The sequence below is a fragment of the Hyperolius riggenbachi genome, chromosome 2 (assembly GCF_040937935.1).
Source record: "Hyperolius riggenbachi isolate aHypRig1 chromosome 2, aHypRig1.pri, whole genome shotgun sequence".
In the NCBI taxonomy this organism is placed as follows: Eukaryota; Metazoa; Chordata; class Amphibia; order Anura; family Hyperoliidae; genus Hyperolius; species Hyperolius riggenbachi.
Window position 1 is genome coordinate 324,243,389 of NC_090647.1, and position 17,596 is coordinate 324,260,984.

At 47.5% G+C, this 17,596-nt stretch overlaps 1 protein-coding gene across 2 annotated transcripts in view; it reads right to left on the reverse strand.

Annotated features, from left to right (window-relative positions):
- The window catches only part of AHDC1 (AT-hook DNA binding motif containing 1), a 157,512-nt gene that overhangs the window by 33,017 nt on the left and 106,899 nt on the right, over positions 1-17,596 (reverse strand). Inside the window, exon 4 of one of the 2 annotated variants that reach the window (XR_011026297.1) lies at positions 10,894-15,695. Coding sequence is in view for 1 of the 2 variants with exons in the window: in XM_068269256.1 (XP_068125357.1) it covers positions 10,945-15,695 (4,751 nt within the window). In the remaining variant the exon portion in view is untranslated. The remainder of the gene's footprint in view (positions 1-10,893; positions 15,696-17,596) is intronic. The other variant, XM_068269256.1, reaches the window with a different exon arrangement.

The window sequence follows — 17,596 nt, forward strand, 5'->3', positions numbered from 1 at the left end:
GGAGCCTGAAGCAAATTTAAAAATAAAAAACAGGTACTCACCAAAGGAGAGGGAAGACTCTGGGTCCTATAGAGCCTTCCCATTCTCCTCCCAGTCTCTGCATTCCCCCAGTCGTTGACTGCTCTCTTCCACATTGGGTGCGCTTCGGTAATCTTCTGAAGCACTCGGGCTTCCGAATATGGGCTGCTCCATATGGCACAAGCACAATATAGAGCCTACGGTCCGAGTGCTTCCAAGGACTGCTGAAGTCTCCCTTGGCGGGAGATTCAAACGGAGGAGCCTGCGGGGAACGAGGACACCGGGAGGAGAAAGGGGAAGGCTCTATAGGACCCAGAGCCTTTCCTCTCCTTAGGTATCTGTTTTTTAATTTTTGAAATTGGACTTTTAATTTTTAATTGATTTTCTCAAAAACTACAAGAAAAAAAATGGCTTTTAAACTTGTATAAGCAGGTACAGGGGGCAGGGGTGACTCAGAGGAGGACACTGGAGGCACAAATGAGGTATAGGGGACAGAGATGGCCAAGTGTTCCAACTTCAAAACAGATTCAAGCTAAGAACGAACCTACAGTCCCTAATCTCATTCGTTAACCGGGGACTACCTGTACATCACATCAGATGGAGAAAACTGGACATTCAAACAGATCAGTTTTATGTTGTAAGCTCTTTAATCTGTTGTACACCGAAAATCGCATTCAAGTGTTTTTACTGAGATCTTCCTTTTCTATACCAATCTCAAGTGCTGAAAAGAATGGTACATGCAGTGCATTTGATTTTCTCTGGTCTGCTTTTGGAAACAGCCCTTAGGCCTGGGACCTACTTGCTAGCATTTAAGAGCAATTTTGCCAAGCATTTTTTAAAGCAATTTCAGAGAATGCGATTTTGGGTCTAACATTCTCTGAATGAAATTGCTCTGGAAATGCTGCATGTACTGTGATTGCGATATTGCCAAATTGCAATTGTTTCTGTGGGATCGCATCATTAGGCTTTCAGTAGCAAAGCGCTTTAGGAATCACAAGCAATTCCTAGAAAGCATAAATCACTTCTGAAAGCGCTCTAGGCCTTAGAGCGCACAATCTCATCTTGCTGAAACAAAGTCACTGTACCTCGTATTTTTACTATGAAATTATTTTGTTACCAATAATGAACAAGATTACGACCTCTGACAGCAATTCTCAGATTATGCAATACTACCCTTGCTCATCTGTGATACACCCTTGACTACTGAACCATGTGCTTCCCCAGAGTCCATGATGTATTGCTTCATGACCAGGCTTGTTAATATTCATAGATCACAGAGAGACAGGAAGTCCAAGGCCCTTCTGGGAAGTGAAATCAACCTGGGAAATGGAAATTCTTAGATATACCAGAGCAATCTGAAGGGAAAGATAACCAAACCACCTGTGACTGCTAGACCAGTGTCCTACATGCTGTGTATGTATTAACTAGCTGAAAATACAGGTAAAAGCTGCTGTTGAAAGAATCATGAAGGTGTAACCATGACATGGATTGACTACCTAATTTTCAACATATCTGCAGGAACATTATGTTATTACACAAAACACAGCCCCAGTGTTTGACAGACACTGGAAGTAGTGCAGGGTTTGAAAATAAATTGCTCCTGCTCTGTGCAGCTAATTTGCTTAAAGTGAACCTCTAGACTAAAAATCTACTCAGCAGCACTGAAAAGGCTTGGTGTTTAACAGTTTCACAGCATCAGAACTTTGTTTTTCTTACCCAGGTCTCATTTTTAGCTGCATAGAAGAAAACTGCCTGGGCATTTTTACCCTGATGCTGTGCAAAGCATGATGGCGATTTTTGATCGTGTTGTTCTCCATCTGCTGTTTTGGTGCGTTTTTTTCTTTTAATTTTGAATTTGGGATTTGAAGCCTAGCGCACAAAGCTGGGAGGGGTGATCAGGAGACAGGACCGCGCACTCATACCGCGTGTCGGCACAGTGGCAGCTGCAGGACCAGCGACGCAGTATTGCGTAATCAGGAAGTAGCCGCTCGCGCGAGCGGCTGCTTCCTGTCAATTCACGGCGGGGGGCTCCGTGAATAGCCTGCGGGCCGCCGATCGCGGCTCGCAGGCTAAATGTAAACACAAGCAGAAATAATCCGCTTTGTTTACATTGTACGGCGCTGCTGCGCAGCAGCGCCGTAAGGCAGATCGGCGATCCCCGGCCAATCAGCGGCCGGGGATCGCCGCCATGTGACAGGGGACAGCCTGTCACTGGCTGCACAGGACGGATAGCGTCCTGTGCAGCCCCGATCACCGGGGATGAGCAGATAGGAGAGGGAGGGGGGAATTTCGCCGTGGAGGGGGGCTTTGAGGTGCCCCCCAGCAACATGCCAGACAGGAGGAGCGATCAGACCCCCCCCTGCACATCATCCCCATAGGGGGGAAAAAAAGGGGGGCGATCTGATCACTCTGTGTGCCAGCTGATCTGTGCTGGGGGCTGCAGAGCCCACCCAGCACAGATCACAAAAAATAACGCTGGTCCTTAAGGGGGGGGGGGGGGGGGGGTAAAGGGTGGGTCCTCAAGTGGTTAATGGACATGTACCAGTAATATCAAGGAATCGAACCACACCTGACATATGTATACGGATATTGCTGGATTGCTTTAGAGAAACTACCATAAGATTTCCCCCCCCCCCCACTCTCTAAGTATTGTTTTATCCATCAAATAAATGAGAGTTAAAAATTCATGTAAATGGGGAAAGTAGGGATTACCAATCAACAATTCGTAAGTGTTCTAATGATAAAAAAGTAATAGCCCAATTTGACTGTACATCCGGTTATAAGTATATTCTATTTTGCTCCTTCATTTGTATATTGAGGCATCATCTGAAGCACATTTAATATTTTGATGGTACAACTATTACAGGTTTTCCATTGTTTACGATAATTCTCAACTTTAAAAAATCAAAATTATTTGTTCTGTACCAGATCGGCAGAGCTCTGCCGCTTGGTCATATGTTTATTTAAATGTCAAACTGCTTTACACTGACCACATAATTTGTAATCTAGCTGTGCAATTTTTCCAATATCTGTCTTAAGATAAGGGTACAAATGTGCAAATTATACTATAGCTATCTTCATTTTGGTATTCATCTCACTACCAGATGGTCCAGCATTATAATCACATTTCTTCAATGTACATAAGACTGGATTGCTAGCCTATCCTGTTGTCACCCTATTAGGTTTGGTTCACACATAAAAAGAGAGCACTGTGGCGTAGTCGTCATCACTCTCCCCTTGTAGTGCTGCGTCCCTGGTTCACATCCCAGCCAGGACACTATCTGCACAGAGTTTGTATGTTCTCCATGTCTGTGTGGGTTTCCGGTTTCGTCCCACATAAAAAAAAAAACATACAGATAAGTTAATTGGCTTCCCTCTAAATTGGCCCTTGCCTACAATACATACACTACATCAGTGCCGTCCAACTGGCGGCCCACGGGCCACATCCGGCCCGCTCATCTCCGTGAGCTGCAGGCATGGCTTCCGCTATGGGCGCCATGCCTGCAAACTCATATCGTGCACTCTGCTGTGTCCCCCGGCTGGCGCTGCCTCAGCTCAGACCTCACAGATTGCGGCGACTGAAGAGAGCAGAGTGCGCATGGTACCCGCATACACGGAGTACGTCACATGCGGAAGTGTCATCATTAGTCACTTCCGCATGTGAAGTTCCTCCGCGCGGGTGCTATGCGCACCTCTGCCTGCTTCAGTCGCCGCGATCTGTGAGGTCTGAGCTGAGGCAGCGCCAGCGGGGACAAGGGACGGGAGAGGACGGCACAAATCGTAACGGGCGAGGCACTGACTGGACACCTCGCTATCTAACTGGGGGACACCTGTCACTACGTCAGCTGGAGGGCACCTGTCACTATCTAACTTGGGGGGCACCTGTCACTATCTAACTTGGGGAGCACCTGTCACTACCTCAGCTGGGGGGCACCTGTCACTATCTAACTTGGGGGGCACCTGTCACTATCTAACTTGGGGGGCACCTGTCACTATCTAACTTGGGGGGCACCTGTCACTACCTCACTTGGGGAGCACCTGTCACTATCTAACTTGGGGGGCACCTGTCACTACCTCACTTGGGGGGCACCTGTCACTACCTCACTTGGGGGGCACCTGTCACTATCTAACTTGGGGGGGCACCTGTCACTACCTCAGCTGGGGGGCACCTGTCACTATCTAACTTGGGGGGCACCTGTCACTACCTCAGCAGGGGGGCATCTGTCACTATCTCATCTGGGGGGACATCTGTCACTACCTCATCCGGCCACACCACAGCATCCCCGCCAGCCCGGCCACAGCATCACTGCAAGGCCTTTCAGCCCACACATCATCCCCAATGCGGCCAAAAACAGTATAGCCAGGCACAGCAGCCAGTAGAGGAGAATTTAAAAGCCAGGTGAGAGGTGTCTACCATATTAAGGGGGCATTCTGCCTATTTATGTGAAATGCTGTCTATTTATGTGCCTCATGATTGCTGAATTTGTCTTGTTGGGTGCCTTATGATTTGTTGGGGGCATCATGATTGCTGAATTTGTCTTGTTGGGAGCCTCATGATTTGTTGGGGGCCTCATGATTGCTAAATTTGTCTTGTTGGGGGCATCATGATTGCTGAATGTATCTTGTTGGGGTCCTCATGATTGCTAAATTTGTCTTGTTGGGGGCATCATGATTGATGAATGTATCTTGTTGGGGGCCTCATGATTGCTGAGTTTGTGTTGTTGGGGGCCACATGATTGCTAACTGAGAGACTATGGAAAAACTGAATCATTATCATATGAGACAATAGCATTAAACCTACTTTTTTAGCTTTTTAAAATGGAAAATAAAGCTGGGAGGTTCTAAAAAAAAGAATACATTTTTCAGGAGTAGGATGGATGAAATTGTTTATCTTCACAGTTTATTTTCAACTTGGATTTTCCATAATGTTCATGTATGAGTTAAAACGTTTGTATGTAGTTTAAATTGCTGTTGCCACTTTGCGATAAAGTGACTTTTGGGTTGCAGTGTGGGCACTCGTCCTCCAAAAGGTTTGCCACCACTGTCCTGATCTAATGTCCCACATTGCTAACTTCATGTAAATTAGTCTCCACCCGTGGCCACACCCACATTCTGCTCCATGGCCACACCCATTTTTTGGCGCGCGCCGCTCTACGCACAATGGAACCCTTTTTTTTCGGCGCCACACAACTTCAAATGCATTCTTGAATTGCTTTTTGTGGGGATCTGCTGGCAAATTCATTGCGTGGAAAGTGCTGCCAATCTAATTGTCCTTTAATTGCATTTTTTTCCTGGAGGAGTCCTGTGGCTTCAGCAAGAACCTTCGGCCCTCCACCATGGGGTCTGAAAAAAAAATGGTCCTCCATGCCCATGAAGTTGGACAGCACTGCACTACATGATACAGACATGTGACTATAGTAGGGATTAGATTGTGAACCCTTCTGAGGGACAGTTAAAGTGGAACCGAGAAACTTTTACACATTGCATATTTAGATTCCTTTCATATAGTTTATAGGGCATTCCTCAAGCCAAATACATTTTTTTGTTTTGTTTTAATACTTTAATTCCCTATAAACTAAACAAGCCTCGCCCACAGCTTTTCAGAGAGCCTTGGCACTCAGTCCCAGGTAGCATGGGCTTATGGGAGCTCAGTCTGGGCAGGAGGAGCAGGTTACTAGCCAGAGATTTCAGAGGCGGAGGGGAGGAGGGAGGAGTGAAATTTTCCACAGGCTTAGGGCTGAAGATGCTATCAGCTTGCCTCAGTGTGGTGTGACAAACAGAACATGGCTGCTCTCATTGTTTCACAGCAATAAATGATCAAACTTTTGAAGCATTTTTGCAGCTAGATTTGCTGTGTAAACTATCTAAACTTTAGATAAGATATATAGACAAGTTACTTGTTATAGCTAGTTTTTCATCTCGGATCCGCTTTAAGTGACAAGACAATGGCCTCCATTCACTAAGCTTATCTCCTGTCTTTAATAACGTTTCTAGAGTTTCAACGTGGTGATGAGGCATGTTGTATTTTACCTCAGGCAAACCAAAAGTTAACTCTTGTCTAAGTTAAGGAGAGATCTCTAAAGTTAACTCTTCAATCCTTAAAATAACTCCAGAATTGTGAAGTTAAAGACAGGCCCTATATACTGCATGTGGAAATAACTACAGAGGAGGTAACTTAAAGCGGAACTGCAATATAGAAAAAAAAAATAAAAATAAACATACCAGTAGATTCTAAATAAATTCTTATAAACTATCTGTCTGTATGATTTTTGCCGCTCCCCGCTGCTGCAATCACTGTATTTTGTAATTTTTATTCATTTCCTGGTTTCAGCCAAGATGGCCGCAGTGCCTGATAACTTCCGGGTTACTGCTCCTCATTAGTATGTATTTTTTTTTTTTTTTTTTGTGGTAGCGTGCACGAGAGGATTACAGCACTGCACATGCGTAACTTGTCCTCTCGTGCACTCTCAATCAAGAGCACAGCTACCATTGTGAGTACACTTGTACTGTTTGTAATAACCTCCCTAGCGGTTAAGCGGTAAGAAGGAGCCTGGCTCGTCCAGCTAACAGTTGCTGAAAGTGGTATGGACGAGCCAGGCTCGTGAACGCAGCCAGGGAGATTTGTAGCAGCTGATACACCCTCCCTCCACTGTGCATCCCTTCCTCCTCCTCCTGTTCCCCAGCGTTAGGCTGTAAACCCCCCCTCCCTCCACTGTACATTCATTCCTTCTGATTCCCCAGCGTTAGGCAATACATCCACCCTCCCTCCACTCTGCATTCCCTCTGATCCCCCAGCGTTAGGCTGTAAATCCCCCGTCCCTCTGCTGTGCATTCTGATCCCCCAGCGTTAGGCTGTAAATCCCCCCTCCCTCCACTGATCTCCACCTATTGTGGGCAGTGTCCCTGGCAGCGCAGTGAATAGGGCAGGGGATGATTTACTCACCGAGGCTCTTTCCAGCGATGACTGAGTATTCTTCTCTGCATGCAGCTCTGGGCTATTGTAAACAGTACACGCGGCTGACTGTATACAATAGCCCAGAGCTGGATGCAGAGAAGGATACTCGTTCATCGCTGGAAAGAGCCTCCGTGAGTAAAACACCCCCTGCCCTATTCACAGCGCTGCCAGGGACACTGCCCACAATAGGGGGGAGATCAGTGGAGTGAGGGGGGATTTACAGCCCAACGCTGGGGGATCAGAAGGAAGGAATGTACAGAGGCCTGTCTCCTCCTCGTTCATGTGTCATATCAGCGCTCACGCTGCGCTGAAGGAACGAGCGTGGAGTGGCACTGGTGGGGCGGAGAAAGGGCGGGTACCTGGCCTGAGGGGAAGTAAACCATTTTGCAGGGAGAGGAAAACTGACTCGTCTGCCTGATTTTAGCATCGACTTATAAGTCGATGCTGTTTACCGGCAGAATCTCGGGATGGAGAGAACACACAAAAAGCTCCATAGGGCGCACAGACAGGGCCGGCCCGCCCATGAGGCGGGGTGAGACGGGTTCCTCAGGCGGCAAGAAGTGGAGGGGCGGCACCAGATGACGTGGCTGTGATAGCGGGGGTAGCCAGAGCCGCGGTGAGGGCAGCTTGACCTCTCCCTCCCTCTCCCCGGGCCGCCCTCCATGCTCCCCCCTCGGACTGCAGGCAGCAGAGTTAGCGCACAGGGAAGCGCTGCTGTACACAGCTGTTACTCACCTCCCTGGATCCGATCGCCGCTCCCGCCCTGCTGGTCTCCTCTCTGCCTAGCCAGCTGATACACACGCGGCTGCTTCCTGTGTAAACAGGAAGCAGCGTGTGTATCAGCAGCGGCTACATTGCAGAGAGGAGACCAGCAGGGCGGGAGCGGCGATCGGATCCAGGGAGGTGAGCAACAGCTGTGTACAGCAGCGCTTCCCTGCGCGCTAACTCTGCTGCCTGCAGTCCGAGGGGGGAGCATGGTGGGCGGCCCGGGGAGAGGGAGGGAGAGGTCGGGCTGCCCTCACCGCGGCTCCGGCTCCCCCCTCTGCCATTATGAGGGGGCACCTACCTACTTAACCTATACTGGGCAAGCTACCCATCTATCCTATACTGGGGGGCACCTACCTAATCTAACCTGTTTTGGGTGCAGCTACCTATCTATCCTATACTGGGGGGCACCTACCTAATCTAACCTGTACTGGGGGCCAGCTACCTATCTATCCTATACTGGGGGGCAGCTACCTATCTAACCTATACTGGGGGGCAGCTACCTATCTAACCTATACTGGGGGGCAGCTACCTATCTAACCTATACTGGGGGGCAGCTACCTATCTAACCTACACTGGGGGGCAGCTACCTATCTAACCTATACTGGGGGGCAGCTACCTATCTAACCTATACTGGGGGCAGCTACCTATCTATCCTATACTGGGGGGCACCTACCTAATCTAACCTGTACTGGAGGCAGCTACCTATCTATCCTGTACTGGGGGGCACCTACCTAATCTATACTGGGGGGCAGCTACCTATCTAACCTATACTGGGGGGCAGCTACCTATCTAACCTATACTGGGGGCAGCTACCTATCCTATACTGGGGGGCACCTACCTAATCTAACCTGTACTGGGGGCAGCTACCTATCTATCCTATAATGGGGGGCACCTACCTAATCTAACCTGTACTGGGGGGCAGCTACCTTTCTAACCTATACTGGGGGGCAGCTACCTATCTAACCTATACTGGGGGGCAGCTACCTATCTAACCTATGCTGGAGGGCAGCTACCTGTCTAACCTATGCTGGGGGCAGCTACCTAATCTAACCTGTACTGGGGGCACCTACCTAATCAACATATACTGAAGGGCAGCGACCTAATCTAACCTATACTGGGGGGAAGCTACCTATCTAACCTATACTGGGGGCACTTATCTAACCTGTATTGCGGGCACCTACCTACCTAGCTAGCCTATACAGGTGGCAACTATACTGGCTACCTATACTGGGGGCACCTACCTAACTAACCTATACTGGGGGTACCTACCTATCTAACCTATGCTGGGGGCAACTATACTGGCTACCTATATTGGAGGCACCTACCTAGCTAACCTGTACTGAGGGCACCTACTTATCTAACTTATACCGGGGGGGGGCGCCTGCCTATCTAACATACTGGGGGCAACTATACTGGCTACCTATACTGGAGGCAACTACCTGGCTAACCTATACTGGGGGCAACTTTACTGGCTCACCCATGCCTGGCCACCTATACTCAGGGGGGACCTATAGCTGGCTACCTATACCGGGGGGGGGGGGGGCGCAATTTTTACACCCTCGCCCTGGGTGCATTTTAGCCTAGAAACTGCACTGTTGCCGCCGGCCTCCGAGTCCGACGACTCCGAGCTCTGCGGCCTCTCCTGTCTCCTCCAAGGCTGCACGCTGGTGATGCTGCCTAGTGCCTAAGCCTGCTGATTTGATGGCGGCGGCTGCCGCCCGCTCTGCTGCCCTGGCTGCGGCTGATTGTCACGGTCAGTCACTGAGCAGCGAGCGCCGCCGACGTGACGATGATGATGATGAGGCTGGCTGGCTGCTGCCGGCCGCCGCTCACTGGCCCAGCGCGAGATCCCTCAGATCCGAGATGGAGCATGCCCGCCGCAGACCGCAGCCGTCTGTCCCCTGCCAGTGCAGGATGCATGCTGGATGCGGATGCCCGCCCTTCGCCGCTGCCAGACCCGGAGGGAGACCCAATCCCTGGTGAGTCAGTCACACTTTGCTGCGTCACTCAGGCTTTCCTTCACGGACACGGTCGGTTGTGTGGGGGATGTAATGTTATGTAGAAATATTGGGGGGGGGGCCTTTACGATCTTTGCCTCAGGCAGCAGAAAGTCCAGGACCGGCCCTGCACACAGAGGTATGTCATCGTTAAAGGTACATACCCATATTATCACATTGTATTAAAAAAAGATCCTTCAGTTCCGCTTTAAGGACTGAAGTGATAAGATAACTCACTGTGAAAACGTATCTCTACACCTTAATAAGGCAAGCTTCTTTAGTGAATGAACACTGGAAATACAGATCGATGTGTAGAGGTAAGTTTTCTCTTGCCTTATCTCCAGCAGGATCTTAGTAAATGGAGGTCAAGATCTCTGTACAGCGCTGCGGAAGATATAGGCACTATATAAGGAGTAAATAATAATAATAATAAAAAAATAAATAAAAGTGTCCAGTTCCGTTCTGTTTTTGACAGTTGGCATCAGTTTTGTATGTTTCTTTGGTTGTGTTCACACATAAATCTATACATTTCTGGTCCACTTAGTTTTGTCTTTGTTTTGTATGGGTGTGTTCACACATAAAAGGTGTACAGTTCCAATCCAGTCAGGTAAAACGAATGCTGGGAATACACCATGAGTTTTTTTGACACATAGATGGTTTCGATAGATAATCTCCAACAGGTCTGATCTAATTTTGAGCGTTTGCCTGATAATTTTCTCATAGAAGCGAATGGAATCGATCAGAAAAACGATCAGAAAATCAATTGGCCAGTAAATCTGCTCCCAAAACTCCTGTATTCCCAGGATAAGAAAATTGCTGCGTAACCGACAGATTTAGGTGTGAACCAAGCCTAAGAGCGTCTAACGCTATAGAAGCAATATCCAATTGTGGTGAGAAAATGAGCAGCACCAAGAAAGATTTTTTCTTTTTCATCTTGGACTTCACTGACAACAGAATGTACAGTCGATTTAGTCAATTTAAAAACATACCATGGACCAGCTGTAAAACAAACCTTGACAATGCATTTTAGACATCAAACATTAATAAAGTACAAACAGATAAACACTTTAGAACATCTTGGGTATGTTTTTGGAGTCAGAGTAAAAAAACATTTTTTTCACAGCACACCATGACATTGTTAAGCCTATGTCTCACCTCACCCCATTGACTCCGCTGCTCCTGATGACTCTGGACATGCCACTCCCCCTAGAGGGAGGTGACTGTGAAGTTGTCCTCTGGCATGTTCTCGGGTCCCATGAAGCCACCTTTTAGGTTTGGGGGTGAAAGCACTGGGGGACCCTGTGGGGGAAAGGCTGGGTAACGATAAGTATCCTGGAGCTGCACCATGGAGTCTCTCTGCACAGGGGAATGGGTAATATCATTGATTAAGGGGCAGGGATATGAGGCTCTATGATGCCCTCTTACCATGTCCAGTGTCTCTTTGTCTCTTTTAGGGCTTGGGATATGAGGACTCAAGCAGGACACACCTTCTGCTCGCCTGCCCATAAAGTCTGAGAGTAATCCTCCCTTACCATCATAGGGAGGACTGCGGGGTGGATACCAGTAGGCAGCGTTCTTGCAGCTGGGAGGGTCATAGCGGTGGTGTGTTGTGGGTTGTGGAGTAAGTTGTTCCCTACAAGAGGGTAGATGGGGAGGCAAGCTGTGTTTCAAGGGATCACAGGATGCATGTGGAGGGGGCACAAGTTTTCTTCCCTCCCCTGGCCGCAGTTCAAGCGTAGGGGAGCAGTTAGGGGAAAAGGGAGAGTCTTGTAGAGGGTGATCATATCCCAGTCCATGTGGAGGTGGATGGGGGACACCAGTATTGGTGCTGCCAACAGTAGGGAGATGGGAAAAGTGTTTGCTAGCTTCAAGCTCTGTGGAGGGAGGGCCCAGCCCAGGAGAGTCACTCTGGAAGCCAAACGTGCCATCTGAAGGGGTTGATGGATTCATGGAATATGGTCCAGAGAAATCACAAGGAGGTTCCCTCTCACCCACCCCATACGCCCGCGAGTGGGAGGGCAGAGGTGACATGCTGCTGTCTCCACTATAGCAGTCCAGTCCTAAATCTGATGTGTCCTGAAAGAGGGAGCTGACTGAGGTGGATTGTGGAGGAACAGGGGGCTTTGGGGAAAATTTAGCTTTGCCTGAACCCCTCTCTTTCTTGTTTGCTGTGCAATTTCCACCTCTTCCCCCTCTTGGACCCCTTGGGCCACCTCCTCTCTTAGTGGGGAAGCCAGCAGGGGGAGCAGCAGCAGATGATGAAGATGATGAAGGGGAGGAGGAGGAAAAGCCAAGGTGATGGTGGTGGGATGGCTCAAATATATCCGTTTTCTTCCTGCGTCCTCTGCCAGGTTTAGCGGCTTGGTGAAAGAGGACAGACTGATTCCAGCTATAACCTGGTGCAGATGAGGTGTCATTCCAGTCCATCATCAATTTTTCAAGGCTGGAGAGGCTGGACTGGCCTTCACTGGATGATGCTTCACTATTGGCTCTACGGTAGCCAGCACTAGGTTGAGTATACTGAGTACTATCAGAAGAGGACTCCGACATGTTATCAGTGTTTTGCTTGGCTTTTTGTGGTGTATAGTTGCTTATGTCCAAGATAACATTGGATTCAGACATGTGGCAGTCAAAACCAGGCCCATAAAGCTGCCCAAAGTTATCAGCACCCCAGTCTGACTGTCCATAGCCCTGTCGAAATCCCCATTGGCTTGATGCTACCGATGATGGGAAGGTTCGGCTGTTTTCACCAGGAAATAAAGGCCCAGACGCTTTAGGCAGCATGTAACCTGCAGGTGAAGAAGTGCCAGAGCGACTTTCACTTCTCAGTGGTGGAAATGGGGGCAACTCTGATGTGTTGAAAAAGGGACTTTTAGTCACATTAGACCCTGAACCTGTTGCAGGCAACTGCTGCTGCTGTTGACTGAAGCTAGCGCTACTGTGGGCACTTCCTGGGGATGATGGAAGGCTATTACCACCACCACTGAAGGAGAAGCTGCAGTCCTTATTCCCCAAGCAGTCAGGTGGACCAGGGTACTGCTTGTTTGGTGCAAAGATTCCATGGCCTGGTAAATTCTGTCCACTAGATCCTTGGAAAGCTCCAAACTGAGAAAAGCTTCCAGAATGCTGGGAGTTTGGAGAACGTGACAACAGCTTTTGAAAGGCATCAGATCCACGGCACTCCTGTTGGGTAAGTGGCCCATAATTTGTATTCCCTCTGTTAGGAGGGAATGGTTGTCTAGAGGTTGCTGAACTTTGGTATGGTGATTCTGGGTTATTAGATTTCCCACCCCGTGAACTAGGGTATGACTGTAGTGCTCTTGGATTGGGAGAGGCTGATGATCCAGAGAAGGCAGATGCAGATTTCCTTGCTTCTTGTCTTTGTGCAACAGAAGAGAAATCTACAAGATCAGATGAATCATCAGAGTCCAACAGAGATCGGAAATAACCTGTAAAAAGCCCATGGCGGTCCTGCCCCCCACTTTCACTCTGGGAAACAGATCCAGTACTAGCATAGTATCCTGGACGGGATGGTGACCCGTCATGCAAAGCAGAAAAACTTCTGTGCTCATTTCCTTGATAGTTACAAGGTCGGGCACCTGACTGACTGTTGGAAAGCTGTGACATCCACTGACCACTTTTACCTTCACCTCCCCAGTCTGACACACCTTGATAGCTAGGTTCTTCTCCCATATCACCAAGGAGAGCACCATTTTTTCGAGATCTTCTCTTGCGCTTGGGTTTTGCATTAGGGTCTGGCTCAGGCTTTGGCTGTCTACGCTTTCGTGGTTTTAAAGGGTCAACAGGTCTTGGTTTTGTCTTTTTCTTCCCAATGCCTTCAAAAAAATCACTGAAAGAACATCGAGATAGCTCTGCATTATGACTATTGCAAGCACCTCTCCGGCCTGGGCCTCCACCACGACCTCCTCTACGTCGATAACCTTGTACTCGGTGAAGATACTGAGATATATTGTGGGTTTCCGGTGCTTGATGTACTGACTCCGGCAATGTTGGTGTCCAACAGCGAGGAGGTGACATACGTGCTGCTCCCTGATTCTGCCGGTTGAGAAAAGCAAGCTTTGCCAGTACATCACTGTATTCAGATTTGCTGTCATTGGTGTCTGCCACATAAGAAGGCTGAGGTGATGGTAGCTTTTGCTTTCTTCGCCTCCTTTTTTTCACAAACTCTCCTTCTGAAACTGGTTGCAGAGGCATGGGAGTAGGTGGAGGCGGCAATGTTGGTTCAATAGGAGGTGCTTGAGGAAGGGCTGAAGGTGCATCTCTAGCTAACACCAAATTCTTGGGAGGCCGACCTCGCCTTCTCTTAAGAATTATTGGAAGTTCACCAGGTGGAAACACCATTACAACATTGCGCCCATTGTTTTTCATCTTTAGAAGAGAGGTAGGACCTGGGCCGGATCCCCCGATTAACTCTCCCCCCTCCACACTAAGAGTGCTGCTGAAAGAAGATACTTTATAGCTTGTCTTATTTCTCCTTCCCATTGGCATTGGAATTCTGGCAATCCGAACTACCATCTTGCGTATGCCCCTACGTTTTGGCTTTGGTGGGGGCCCTTGCTGTACATCAACCACTGTTGCAGGTGGCTTCTGAATTGCAGGAACTGGAAACAGCGCACTTTGTTCATTAATTCGGTAAGCTCTGGGTTCTTCTGGAGTGCGATGATAAGGAGGCATAAATGCACGGGACAAACTACTCTCAGATGCTCTTGGCCTTCCAGGTCTTCGTCGGCGACCTCTGCCTGGTCTATCACTTCTGCGGCCTCTGAGACCAAACCGATGACCACCTCGATTAGAAAATGGCATTCGTCTGAGGGTTTCTGAAGTTTGAGTAAAGAGAGGTAGCATCCATTGCATGTCTTCTATTTGCTGCTGTACAGTATCTTCCGTTTCTTTGTATTTCTCTTCCACTTTCATACACTTCTCTGCCTCAATGTCATCATCTGAAGACTCCTCTTTATCATCCTGTCTCGTCACCTCCTGTTTCTTAATATCTAAAATTAGTTCCTGACTTTCAATTATTTTATCCTGCTCAACTTCATCTTTTAATTCTTCTTGGCTTTCTGTTTTGCTTGCTAACTCGCCCTCCAGATCCTCAATCGATGACTCCTCCTCTTGTTTGCTTTCCACCTGCTCCTCTGCAGACTCAGACTCAGAATCTTGTTTAATTTCTTCTTGCTCCTCACATGAGGACTCCTCACCCTGTATATTAAGCTCCTCCTCAAGCTCCTTCTCCTGTTTACATTCCTCCTGTTCCTCAGCAAATTCCTCTTCTTGCTTACTTTCCTCCTGTTCTTCCCCAGATTCCTCCATTTCTGTTTCATTCTTACTATGCTCATCACTTGAGGACTCCTCTTTATTATCATTTTCATGTATGGTTACATTACTTGGACTTTCCTCCTCTTTATCACTACTCACATCTTCCTCTTCCTTTTCTTGTACATTGTCTGTAGGTTGTGGCTCCATCCATGCAAGAGCTGCAAGCTCTCTAAGAACATTTGAGCTGTCAGATTCAGAAGGGTCTGGGTTGGAAGATACAAGGTTTGACTCTTTATCAAGCGTCTCTGATGGTTTTTCTTCAGGGCTTCTAAGTCCACAAGCAAGGCTTTGAGAAGAAAAAAAACTGTATTGTAATCCTGGCTCCACATCTTCAGGCTCTGATGGAGGGCTGGTAACATGGCTGTAATTAAGGCGAACACCACTGGATCGCAGGTCATTTGATAATTGGCTAAGGTCTTTCATGATATCCATTAAACGTACAACTGGCTGAAGATTGACACGACCATTGCCACATTTGCTTTTTAATAGGGCAATTATTCCATCAACACCTAATTTGGGTGTTCCTGCTGATGAACGGCAGAAGGATTTGCTTGAACGCCCCCAAGACTGCTGTGATTTGGTGTCTTCACCTTGGTTTTCTTGACTGCCAATGGTGGTGTCTGAAAAAAAAAGAGAAAAAAATATGGTGGCTTAACTCCAAATGATATTTACTTTATCGAAAACACAAGTTATTCCCATATGGATGGAGGCATGCTACTGGGGAACTATTATTTACATAGCGCCAACATATTCCGCAGCACATTACAAAGCACAGTAAGACAAGGGGAACATAGATACAACAACAACAAAAATGTACAACAGAGTCCCAAGCAGCACACATATTGTGACAAAAGCCGTAAACATTAGGAGGATGAGCCTGCCCTTGCGAGCTTACAGTGGTGCCTGATGGTAATTCACCCTCCCATTTCCATGGAACACAGGAACAAATTAACTAACCAGCCCTGCTTATAAGCACATCTGCTTATGTAAAGTCTTGAGAGTGATCAGAATAAAATTCAAAACCAGTGACTTTGAAGTCAAAAGATTGATTTAAAACAGGGTTTCCCAACTCCCAATTTCTTTGTCCTTAGGGCCCACCAACAGTTCATGTTTTATTGAAATTCACAGAGGTAGTTAGTTAGGACTACTGATACACTAATTGCTGCATTTGTGGATATGTGATGTATTCTACAAAACATGCACTGTTAGTGGGCCTTGAGGACAGGGTTGGGAACCACTGGTTAGACTAATCAGAGCTAATCCAGTCAATTGATTATTCTGATTCTTTACCCGATTGGAAGTTGATTAATTGGAAGCTAAAAGGAAAAAAAAAAAAAATCTTTTCACACATGAATGATGGTTCCTCTGCCCAATACTTTGTTCCAAGCAAGTTTCTGTGGGCGCCTGGATACATCAGTTAGTCAAATGCACCTCTTGTTCCACCTATTTCTTTAGACTGTAAGCACCCAAAGGCGTATTTTGTATGGATTCTATTTTGTATCAACTCTGTATTTCGTATATTGGTGTATACCACTGTCTGTATTATTTTGTACCCCATGTTTGTTTCTTACTTTGTACAGCACCATGGAATATGTTGGTGCTTTATAAATCAATAATAATAATAATAATGGAGCAATGTATGCAGGACTAATACGGGTTTACAGAATGTCCAATTGCTCAGTGAATAAGAAAAGAGTCACTTTCAATCTGCTGAAGAATGCACTTCTGATTAAGGGGGGGGGGGGGTCACACTTGTGTCCATGGAAAAACGAAATTGTTTTTCGGTGGACAAATCTGCAGTGTTGACCGACAGCCAGCTGAGAGTAGCTGACTGTGAGCAATAGGGAATCACATGCAATGTTCAAAGAAAATGCAGCAGTTCCACCATTTTTACTTCCACAGTGAGAAAACACTGCTCCCACCGCTCTGTGATTGCGCATTGGTTAATATTATGTGCGTTTTCACATTGCAAAAAAACCCATGCGATTTTTAGCAAGTGTGATCCCAGCTTAAAGGGAAACTGAGGAGAGATGAATACGAAGGCTGACATTTATTTCCTTTTAAACAATGCACATTGCCCCGCAGTCTTGCGGATCCTCAACCTCTAAAAAGTTTAGCTATAGACTCTGAACAAGCATGCAGATCAGCTGCATGCTTGTTTCAGGTGACAAATACAGACATTACCGATGCCAGAAGATCAGCAGGATGCCTGGAAAATGATAATGTTTAACTACCCAACAACTGCATCACACCGATAGGTGTGAACGCGGCGGCTCCTCCAGGACCACACAACACCAATTGACATTCATTCCTGGGGGCGTGGTGTGCAGGGGATTGCGCGCTCTGCTCCATCATCAGTCTCCCAGCGGTGATCACCGCTAGGAGATTTTTAGATGGCAAAACCGCCGTCTATTTACACTGTATGCCTATGAGAGCCGATCGCTGTCGTTGCCTGGCGGGGGAGGGAAGTAGGATCTGAATAAAAATAAAAAATAGGCATATTTATTAAAAAAAATAAAAA